This window comes from Rhododendron vialii, chromosome 9a (genome assembly GCF_030253575.1).
Source record: "Rhododendron vialii isolate Sample 1 chromosome 9a, ASM3025357v1".
NCBI lineage: Eukaryota > Viridiplantae > Streptophyta > Magnoliopsida > Ericales > Ericaceae > Rhododendron > Rhododendron vialii.
This window is the reverse complement of record NC_080565.1, coordinates 16,597,312-16,609,001: the sequence shown is the minus strand read 5'-3', so window position 1 is coordinate 16,609,001 and position 11,690 is coordinate 16,597,312. Positions and strand designations below refer to the sequence as shown.

The 11,690-nt window shown below is 42.5% G+C and overlaps 2 protein-coding genes across 2 annotated transcripts; one reads left to right on the top strand and one right to left on the bottom strand.

The window, feature by feature from the left end:
- The first annotated feature begins 7,228 nt into the window (after nucleotides 1–7,228).
- On the top strand, nucleotides 7,229–7,615 carry LOC131299678 (uncharacterized). The gene has a single exon (XM_058325257.1). The coding sequence runs from the start codon at nucleotides 7,229–7,231 to the stop codon at nucleotides 7,613–7,615; it is 387 nt and encodes a 128-aa protein (XP_058181240.1).
- A 623-nt stretch (nucleotides 7,616–8,238) lies between these two features.
- On the bottom strand, nucleotides 8,239–10,770 carry LOC131299677 (uncharacterized). The gene has a single exon (XM_058325256.1). It carries the CDS (start codon nucleotides 10,768–10,770, stop codon nucleotides 8,239–8,241), a length of 2,532 nt encoding a protein of 843 aa, XP_058181239.1.
- Between the last annotated feature and the right edge of the window lie 920 nt (nucleotides 10,771–11,690).

Sequence of the window (11,690 nt, the reverse complement as noted above, 5' to 3'; positions counted from 1 at the left end):
TTTCGACCATTATGCCTCTTGGCATTGCATCTCTCGATGTATTGGATCTCTCAACCACTATGCCTCTAGGCATTGCATCTCTCGATGTATTAGGTCTCTTGATCATGGAGATTCCGGGTACGTGAGCCAAGAGAACAATAAGGGGAAGGTGTTAGACACCCCTCTTTGCCTAGTCGTGAGACTGGCCCATAATTGTTCGACATATAATTAATACTTGCTTTATTTAACTCTAAACATATAAACTAATTATTAGCCTTTAACAGTTGATATGGTGAGCCAAAACAATAATGAAAGCATGCATCAAAACAAAAAAACAAAATTGTCCCAGGGAATGGATCCCTCGGCCAGTGAATGGATGTCACGGCCGAGGAATCCTTCTGGATTGATGTATCGGCTGAGGGATCGAAGACCCAGCCGATGTTCTTCCTCACACCAGACTAAATGATTGACAGAAAATCAAAACGCTACGATTAATGTACAAAAGCATGAAATAAATCAAACCATAGGCCCCTGGGCCTCACCACCTTGCTCCCTCAGTTGTTTGATTGCTTCGGATTCATGGGGATTGACTGATTTGCTTCTCGAAAACCCTAGGGTCAGGGTTTGTACTTCAGGGGTTTGATCGTCGGATTGCAGCTGCCTTCGAGATGTTAGGGCTTTTGAAAAGAGGATATGAGAAAGGATTTCTGCAAAATTTCGTGGCTATAGAGGGTGATTGATGATGCGTAATTATGTATTGTATGTTGTATTTTCGGAACCCTAAGTACCTCTTTATATAGGCAATTGGTGACTCACTCTGGCCAATCAAATAGCGTGAATCAATACGGTAGTATAAGGTTAGAAGATCTCTAGACAAATCTGCTTTCGTAGCCCGAACACATCGGAATTTTGCTAGGGTTTTGGTGATCGGATCAAACGATTGACAGAACATTCCAGAATCTGGAAAATAGACGATCTGGCGGCCGAGTAATGGATATGTTGGCCGAAGAATCGATTTGGCTACCGAGGATTCAATCTCTTAGGGAGATTTTCAAACAACATGTTTCACAGGTGGAAGAATGAAGTTGAGGCTGTAAGATCAATGTTACGGCCGAAAGATGGATTCTCCTGGGATTTTGTATTTCTGTCTGAAAGGCTATTTGGCTTTGAATCGGGTCCTCTAAGTGGTTAAAAGTACTCACCAAAAGTCCACGGGTTTACGAGAAGTCAATCAGCAATCATTGTATCCATTCATCATCGGGATGGTCCCCAAGGTGGGAATGCTCATCCAATCCTCTTGTTCACAGGCCCAACGTTCGTGCTGCTCAATGGAATGCTCCTGTTGTTGTTCCTATAATTCCAAGTGGTGTCCCGGAAGCCAACATTATTCAAAAGCAGCTCGAGCGGATCCCCGTTTCAATCTCTGTTTGGGGATTGATTTGTTCCTCTAAAGAACATCGTGAGAAGCTGTCTTTAACTCTCGCTCATCTGAAGGTGCCTTCCGACATTACTCCTGAGGCCATGATTGCCCTCACGTAGCACTCCAATCTGGACTTCCAGATTAGTTTACTTACAGTATTTGATTCCCCAATGATGAAAGGGATCAAGAACACCCCGGGAATGATAAGTGTTTGAGATTTGAGTGTTTAAAAAACCCTTAAACCCCAAACCTTAGACAAAAACCCTACCGGAACGCGCTGGTTTGGTGCCCACGCGCGCAGGTCGAACGAATAGGTGGTGGTCAACAATCAAAGCTTGACCGTTGACCCACGCATGTGTTGGTATGACACGCGCGCGTTGGGGCGCAATGCGCGCTCGCCGGTCAAAGCTTGTCCCCATCACCTTTATGGGAAAAACTTAACCACCAAGCAACCTCAGCCAGACCTCGTGGACTGGCTGAGCTGCTCTCTTTACCACCATACCTACCTCCTTTCTCCCTATAAATACCCCTATTGCCTATCTTTCTCACACATTTAGAGTTACACATTTTGGCCATAACCTTGCCTTCTTCTTTGCAAACCAAAGAGATATAAGGGCACCCAAGAACATAGCTTGTTCTTCCTCCTCCCAACACCTCAATCAAGCTTCAAACCTCAAAGCTCAACCTCTTTCAAACTCAATTTAGGTATAGCATACCTATTGTTTCCTGTTCTGATCCCTGAGGGGGGCTGACAGGGCTAAGGTTGGTAATCAATACCAGTCTTGGCCCTAAAGCTAGCAAGATTTCAAAAACCATCGTGGTAGGAACTAGCGTGCGCCGGTCTTTTGTACGCGCGCACCACTCTCTGGCTGCGTGCGCAAATCGCCGTGGGGATTGGTGTCTTACTGTTTTATGCTTTACTTTGTATAGATCACTATTAAGCATGCTAATAATTGGTTTATTGCTTTCCTTAGTTCGAACTGCTGGCTTTAGATTTAATATGCATATCTACTTCTTTGGAGTACCCCTGAGAGTTTTCTGGATATGTCCCAGAATCCAGAAACATGTAAACCAAACACTGGTTTGAGAGCTCAAACAAGCGCGCGCCTGTTGGTTATCTGCGCGCGTAGGCTGTCCTTTGACCAGTGAGTGGCCTTTGCGTGGGTAACTTGGCCTTAAGCCACTGTTTTGTCCCCTCACTATTTATGGGGTGTTTTGTTAATTTGTAGGGCTTTTCAGCCTTTAAACTGTGTAGTGTAACTACTATAACTGCTTGGTTTGTCCTGGGTGTGCACTAGTCCTTCCAAAGCCCAGAAAGGGGTAAAAATAGAATCTATGAGTGAAGCAAAGTCGCGCGCATGTTATGGACTCACGCGCGCAAGTGTGAACTACGTGCAATGGCTTTGGTCAGTGCATGCAAGTTCTTTCTTGTGCACGTAAAATCCAGATGTGTGTGCTGGGTTTGGTTCTATTCAACAGAAACTGCTTTTATCCCAGTTATTGCTTTCTCATCCATGCTATCAATCACATCCTGCAAATCGTGTTACAACTTTAATCCCCATTAAACTGTTCCCCGCCCCTAAATGGCTAAAGAATTGATTTATAAAGAGAACAATCACAATAATTTTCACAAAATGCCTAAGTAGAGACCGATCTCCGGATTAGACGAGAGGGGTGCCTTAAAATCCTTGCCCTCTCGTAACCTGGCTCCTAAACCCAGATATGATTATGATGGCCTGGTGCTTTCACTTTTTCAAATCAAAAACTGTGTACAAAGCATTTCAAATTCGGTTCCTTGGGTGTCGGACCTTCAAACCCAAGTGGCAACTCTCTAAATTATGAGCGCTCGTCCCGCTTAGCGCTCCCTCGATCCAGCATTTAAAAGGAACGGGATCCTTTTAAGGGCACAATGCCCACACCTCATATTGCCACTCATATCAAAGCACTCCGTCTCCTTCACTGAAAAGGACCTCTCCGTTGATGGAGTTGCTCATAACTGCTCGTTGCACATAACCGTCAAGTGTAGAGGACATTGGGTTACGACTGTCCTCATCGATAATGGCTCCGCAGTTAATGTTTGCCCTTTGAGGGTCGCTTACCACCTGGGTTTCACCAAAAAGGATCTCACGCCGTCTAACTTGACAGTCAAAGCTTACAATAGCACATGCCGTGTAGTAGAGGGAACACTAGTGCTTAAACTCAACGCTGATGGTTTTGAGATGGATGTTGAATTTCACGTTGTTGATATCCCTACTACCTTTAACCTGCTGCTGGGCAGGCCGTGGCTTCATAGGGCGGACATCAAGGCCGTGCCCTTTACTCTTCACCAGAAGGTCATGCTGGGTCTTACTTTTGAGACTTTGACAATATGCGAGGACTCTGGTATCCATCCGCACACTGAAGATGGAGCACCGATCTTGGGAATTTTGCATGGGGAAGAGGATGCTGACTTTGGAGGTTTCTCTTTTGACACGTTTAGTTTGGTCCTAGCCATTTCCATGGATGATGACTTTATCATCAGTTCAACTACCCTCGACATAATGAGGAGGATGTCTTACATGCCTGACTTAGGACTTGGGATCAACCAACAAGAGATCGCTGAATTCCTTACCTTTCCTTTCAATGATGGTCGCTTTGGCTTGGGATATGTTGCCCCTGCCAAAGATGCCAAAAAGAGGAAAGGTATGGGAAAGACTCGAAACCTTCAAGGTAACGCTGACAGTTACCTTGTACGTGGAGGAGGAGGCACCGCTTATGTGGGACATGTCGAGCCATTTTGGGATCCGGAGTCTCATACCTGGATGCCTGGCTTTGAGGTTTTCACTGCTGACACCTGGTCTGATAGCAAGGAAGAGCTAGGTAAGGAAGAATTCTAGAAGAAGTTGGCTCAAATCAAGGAGAAGACGGACTGGTTGAGGACATTCGATCAGGGGAGCTTGGAGCTGCTTTTCTCCCAAATGGGTTTGGTTGAAGACGCCGATGAGGCTGAAGTGCTGATGCTTGGGCCTAACACTCTCGAAGATCCTACCTCTCTTATCGTGGAGGCTAAGGGTAGTATTCAAAATTGCATCTTCACACCACGTCTAACTTGCATTGACGATACGTTTGAATCTGACACAAAGTCGGTCGAGTCTAAGTCTAGCTCAAAGTCGGAGTTTGTGCCTCTTGGCCCTCTAGGTCGTAGCTTTTCCTTTGAGTTTGAGTCGACTATACTTGGCAACCCTGAAGGGTTTTATGAAATGCATGATCCTGCTTCCGAGTACTTTGCTGACTTCTATATAAACTGTGTTGACCCCGACAATGAAGAAATAGATTTTGACGGGAATATCCCTGCTGAATTGCATTCCCTCATTGAAAGCGAAGACGAAAGGCATGCTAAGCCTCTAAAAGAAGAAGTAATTTCTATAAATTTGAAGGACGAGGATGACCCTCGTATGATGCAAATCGGTTCAATGTTGTCTCCAGATGATCGCACCACATTGATCGACCTACTCAAGGAATTCTTCGAGGTTTTTGCATGGTCTCACTAGGATATGCCTGGCATTGATCCCGAGATAGTGGGGCATCGGATTACCTTGCTACCTGGGGCTACGCCTGTCAAGCAAAAGCTTCACAGAATGAGGCCAAACTGCCTACAGAAGATCAAGGAAGAAGTCACTAAACAGATTGACGAAGTTCTTGAAGGTCGCAGAGTACCCTAAATGGGTTGACAATATCGTGCCAGTTCCTAAGAAAGATGGGAAGATCCAAGTCTACGTCAATTTTAGGGACTTAAACAAAGCAAGCCCCAAAGACAATTTTCCTTTGCCACACATCGATGTGCTTGTGGACAATACGGCGGGGCATGCTTTGCTTTCGTTTGTCGATAGATTCTCAAGTTACAACCAGATTTTCTTGGCACCAGAGGACCAGGAAAAGACAACGTTCGTCACAGAATGGGGTACCTACTGCTATGCGGTTTGGGCTAAATAACGCCGGCTGCACTTTTCAACGAGCCCAAACAACCTTGTTGCACAACCTGATCCATAAGACAGTTGAAGTCTATGTCAATGACATGATTGTCAAGGCAAAGGAGCGGGAGGATTTCATTCCAGCACTTAGACAATTCTTTGAAAGGCTCTGCAAGTACCGAGTACGTCTCAACCCACAGAAGTGCACATTTGGGGTCATGGCAGGCAAAATGTTGGGATTCTTGATCACTACAAGAGGGATTGAGGTAGATCCATCCATGATCAAGGTGAGGTAGATCCGTCCATGATCAAGGCAATTCTCAAGATGAAGCCACCATAGTCTGAAGAGGGAGTGCGAAGCTTTCTGGGGAAGGTTCAATTCATAAGCAAATTCATCGCCAAGTTAACTTTAACTTGCGAGCCGATGTTTCATCTACTCAAGAAGGATGTCCCATCCGAATGGACGACAAGTGTCAAGCAGCTTTCAAGTCAATTCAGACATAGCTGCAGAATCCGCCGGTATTGATGCCTCCTACACCAGGATGGCCCTTAATCTTGTACTTGTCTGTCACCCCATCAGCTATGGGATGTTTGGTAGCGCAAGAGGGAGATGTTGGAGTTGAGAAAACTATCTACTATTTGAGCAAGAAGATGGTAGGAAGTGAGGAGCGTTATACTCCTTTAGAGAAGACGTGTTGGGCGCTCGTTTGGGCCTCCAAAAAGCTGAGGCAATACATGTTGGCATATACGGTGAGACTGATTTCTCGGATGGATCCTCTCAAGTATCTATTCGAGAAACCTGCGCTTACTCAAAAGTTAGCGCGTTGTTTGCTTTTGCTGACGAAGTTCGATCTCTAATACGTCACAAGGAAATCTGTGAATGGACATGCCGTGGCAGAATTTGTGGCCGATCACCCGATTGATGGACTAGAGGATGCAGATTTCACTTTCCCTGATGAGGATGTGCTAACTATGGTCGAAGAAGTTTGGACACTCTATTTTGATGGGGCCGCTAACCAGAAAGGATTTAGGATTGGGGTGTTATTGGTCACGCCTGTCGGTGCTCATATTCTGCTTGCTTTCAAACTAAACTTTGATGTTACAAATAATCAAGCTGAGTATGAGGCATGCATTGTTGGCATGGAGGCTGCTATTGCTCTTGGAGTCAAAAAGCTAGAGGTCATCGGAGATTCCAACTTGGTAGTCTCTCAGGCCAATGGAGACTGAAGGTTCGTGAGGAGAAGCTGAAGCCTTATCACCAAAATTTGGAAGAACTGATTCCTCGTTTCAATAAGGTGGCATTCACCCATATTCCACATTTGAAGAATTAGTTCGCCGATGCCTTGGCAACTTTGGCTTCAATGATCGAACTTCCGACAAGTGTTAAGCAATGGCCAATCGTAATCGAACAAATGGACTTGCCTGCATATGAGTATGTCAATGCCATCGATGATGGCTACCTTGGTATCATGACATATGGAACTTTGTGGAGCGTGGAGAGTTTCCCGCTGAAGCCACTAGGAAGGATCAAGTTGCTTTGCAAAGGTTAGCCACCCAATACATCATTTGTGGAGGAAAGCTGTATCGAAGGTCTCACTGTGGAAGGCACAAACTGTGTGTCAACAGCGCTGAGGCAGCAAGGATAATGGAGAAGATTCACGAAGGAGTCTGCGGTCCTCATATGAGTGGTGTCATGCTGGCTAGGAAAATCCTAAGGCAGGGGTACTATTGGTCTACAATGGAGTCTCAATGCATCGACTACGTGTGACAGTGTCACAAGTGCCAAATCCTTGCTAACCTACTACATCTTCCTCCGTCTAATTTGTTTGGCATGACTTCGCCTTGGCCTTTCTCTGTTTGGGGCATTGACGTCATCGGCATGGTTCGACCTTCCGCTTCAAATGGCCATAAGTTCATACCAGTGGTGATAGACTACTTCACCAAATGGGTCGAAGCTGAATCTTACAAGACTTTGACAACGGTTCAGGTTGCTCAATTCATCCGAAAGAATATCAACTATCGGTATAGTCTCCCACAGGCATTTGTGTCAAATAATGGGACTCATTTCAAGGGCAAGGTTTTGGAACTCTTCGAGGAGTTCAAGATCCAGATCCATCATTCAATAGTCTATCGGCCACAAACAAATGGATTAGTCGAGGCTGCAAACAAGAATGTCGATGTCACACCCCATCCCGGAAAACACCACTCTAAATTATTTTCCAAATGGGATGGACCCACACCTTGGCCCTGCTCAAATAGTAAATAAAAACACCAGCCAAGTGTCCAACTCATAAAAAAAAAAACTTAACTTGCATATATACGAAAATAACTGTCATACAAGACGTGCCCACATGTATTTACAACATATACAAGCTCCAAAAATAGGCACATAATGAAAAGAGTAAAAAAGCTAGACTACTATATACACAACTCCGGTCTATACTCTGCAGTGGACCCGCATGCCGTCACACACCTGAAAAGAAAACACTGTGGGGGTGTGAGCTATCAACTTGATCAGTGAATGTACTTATCCGTAATAAGAGAAGCAATAAAGACAAGTGCTATCAAACAATTTAAAACAAGAATATTTAGCCCGACAATAACATTCCATTACGTAATACTCATAACGCCACTAAGGCAATTTCTATATTTACGCCACTAAGGCAATACTCTTTACGCCACTAAGGCAAGAGTCGTCACGCCATTAAGGCAATATTTATCCACGCCACTAAGCAGGCCCGGCCCTGAGTTTTTTGGGGCCCTAGGCGACCAACCAATTTGGGGCCCTTCACATCTACAAATGAAATATTTTCAAAAGATACAAATTGTCCCAAATATAAGACTTACAAATACTTATACGGCCAGGTTACAAAAATTACTGTACAACAACTAATAAGTATCATTGAACATTGCTCTTCTTGCATTTTTAGAGGCAAATAAATCAATTAAGCTTCCATAGTCTAGTTTTGCTGCGAAATCATTTTCAATGGATAGCATGGCTAACCCATTCAACCTTTCTTGTGACATGGTTGATCGAAGATAATTCTTGATCAGTTTCAACTTTGAAAAGCTTCTTTTCCCCGATGCAGCTGTAACCGGAATAGTCAAAAGTATTCTATAAGCAATCCATGAATTTGGCAAACAATTGTCCATGGTCTTCAAATGATTGAGCACTTCAATTGGTTTGTTGACTTCCTTTGGCAATCCATCTTTCAAGACTTTCAGCTCCATAGATAACTCTCTTCCATCAATATCTGAAACCCCGCCATGTTTTAAAAATCTTTCAAGGTTCTCACAGCAAGTCTTCAAAGATTCATCGCTGGTCTTTTTCAAGTTAAACAAAAAGCCAAAGTTTGCCTCATATACTTTGAATTGCTCAAACCTATTCTTGAGTGACAAAAGACCTTTGTCAACTATATACAAGAAGTAATTAACTCTGAAGGATTCTTCAACCGATTGGGTCACTTCTTCACTAACATCCTCGTCAAGTTGTTTCTTTCTGCAAATAATGCGCTTTTCAACAAATGAAGGTTCAACTCCCATTTCACTTGCCATTTCTTTAGCTTCAACCATTGCCTCCACGAAACCAATTTCTCTATACCTTTCAAAATAAGTAATAAGTCCTTTCAATTGCTTTACAGCAACATCTATATCCATATCTTCACTTTGAAGGAGATTGCTAACGGAGTTAACAGCAAACAACAAATTGTACCAAATAGCAATGCAAAACAAGAACTCAAAATTCTCAAGTTCATTAGTAACTAGGGACTTAGCTTCACTCTTTGCCATCGCCTCTGTGGTAGTATTTGCCAAGATAACTAAAGCATCTCTTATTTGTTGGGCATGGTACCTTAGTGGTTTAACACTTTCAATGCAACTTTCCCAACGCATTTGTGACAATTGCTTAACTGTGAAACCTTCCACATTATCTTTCAAAATAGCCCATCGTTGAACGGAAGATGCAAACAAAACATATATCCATTGTACCACACCAAAGAAAGTTTTTGCTTTAGAGGAAGAATTGGCCATATCAGAAAGCACAAGATTGAGATTATGACAACCACATGGCGTATAGAATGCCCTAGGATTAAGCTCAAGTACTCTTGTTTGAACGCCTTTGTTTTTTCCTTTCATGTTAGAACCATTGTCATATCTTTGTCCTCTTAAGTCACCAATATCAAGTTCAAGGCTAACTAACGCTTCTTGAAGTTCACCAAAAAGTCCCATTCCTGTTGTATCATCCACCTTCAAGAATTCCAAAAATAACTCTTTCACCATAATTGGACTCGTTGAAACATCCAGACATCGCAAAACAAGTGACATTTGTTCTTGATGGCTTATATCCGGAGTACAATCAAGTATGACTGAAAAATATTTCGCTTGTTTGATTCTTGACACAATTGCAGTTTTGACTTCCCCGGCCAACAATTGTATCAATTCATTTTGAATTTTGTGACTCAAATAATGGTAATGAATCTCACCATTTTCTATCCGCCGTAAGTGCTCTTGCATTGTTGGTTCAAACTCGACAATCATTTCAACTGTGCTTAAAAAAACTCCATTGCTCTCTTCATAAATCTTCTCATGGCTTCCATGAAAAGGGAAATTATTCTTTGCAAGGAATTTCACAACAGCAATTATCATCAATAATACTCGTCTCCAATGTTCTCTTTCTTTGCTAATTTGGTCTTGTGCACTCTTATCTATTGTTTGATTCTTCCCCAATCTTTTCTCCAGCTCAATCCATTTACTCAGGCAGGTAATATGCTCGTTACTACTTTCATGGCCTTTAAGTCTCTCACCAATATTTTTCCAATCTTTAAATCCTTTAGTAGCCAATTGAGTCTTATTTCCTTCTAGCTTAAGCAACTTACAACAAAAGCAAAAAACTCTATCCAAAATCTCCGAGTATATTAACCATTTCCTGTCAAGTTTTTCTCCATTTGCTAAATGCCGAATGTAATGAATGGAGGAGAAATGCCTAGCATTAGCGTCCTTAAGGAAGTTGACGTCGCAATCTCTTCTCACAGGACCTCTCTCTACTAATAAATCTCGTAAATTCTGATCAATATTTTTCCAATTACTCGGATCATCAATATTCAAAGGTTCACATTCAACATTCATCTCCTCATCTTGATTGGCTTCTCCACTCCCTAAATTCTCATTTTCTTCTTCATTCGCCAAGTTTTCATTTTCGTTATTCACCAAACTTTCAACTTCTTCATTCACCAAATTTTCATTTTCATTATTCACCAAACCTTCATCTTCTTTATTTTCCAAGTCTTCAACTGAATGTTCTAGCGGTTCACCAGTTGTAACGAATTTGTCAATAGCCCCTGCTTGAGATTTGAGTAATTTTTCGACTCTTTGCTTCTTTTTTCTCTTTTCATATCCAGACGGGTAACATCTTTTAAGCTTCATGATAAGCTGGGGTAAAAGGGAAAAAAGAGAGAGGTATTAATCATGTGACATACTTTCTCTCGTTCTACAGATTAAAGCAAATTTTATTAGACTAAGATATATAGAAGGTTAGGTTATCAATGAACTCTCCTATATGCCTATTTTATTCTATATGCACCACCACATTCCAACATATTTTATTCTAAAGGAATAAAAAATAAGAGCACAACTCCAGTTCTCAACTTCACGGCAATTGCTTTAACAAGAGCACAAAATCACAAATCACACAACAGATTGCTTTAACCCCATTTTCGAGCAATTAAATAAACAGTTATCAACTTCCCAAATGCATAAACAAATAATACTTGCAAAAGACAAAAGCATAAACAAATGCGCAAAGCCCATACCTAGTAGATTGATTTCTTGCCGCGATTCGCAAAAATCGATTCTTGTATTCACATTTTTACCTCTTTAAGGGCAGGGGAAAAAAGTATTTTGGGGCTTTGTTGGGTTAAGGCTACAAATTGGATCGTAGGAGATGAAATTTGGGGGTGAGAGACAGAGATGAAATTTGAGAAGGCGAGAGGAGATTTAGGAGAAGGCGAGGGCAGATGCGAGAGGAGATTCAGGAGCACCGGAGAAAGCGAGAGGAGATTCAGGGGAAGCCGACGTTGGGTTGGGTTTTTCTAATTTCAATTCCGTGAGAAAGCCGACCTGGCTTTGTGGTTTTATTGTGTTTTTTTTTCCTTTTAAGAGTTGACACAAGAGTTTCTGAATTGGGCTGAAAAAATTTTTTGGGCCTTGTTTTAAAATGGGGCCTCACTTAGTTAAGTTAACTTTGGGTACAAATTTTGGGCCTAAGGACTCCTAATGTAGTATACTAACTTAAAATGGTGGGGGCCCTAATTTTGGGCCTTTTGGGAGTGGGGGGGGGGGGGGGG

What these genes read in the sequence shown, in the direction of transcription:
- LOC131299677 (XM_058325256.1), bottom strand. Translation starts at nt 10,770, where the DNA reads ATGAAGCTTAAAAGATGTTACCCGTCTGGATATGAAAAGAGAAAAAAG.
- LOC131299678 (XM_058325257.1), top strand. Translation starts at nt 7,229, where the DNA reads ATGGTTCGACCTTCCGCTTCAAATGGCCATAAGTTCATACCAGTGGTG.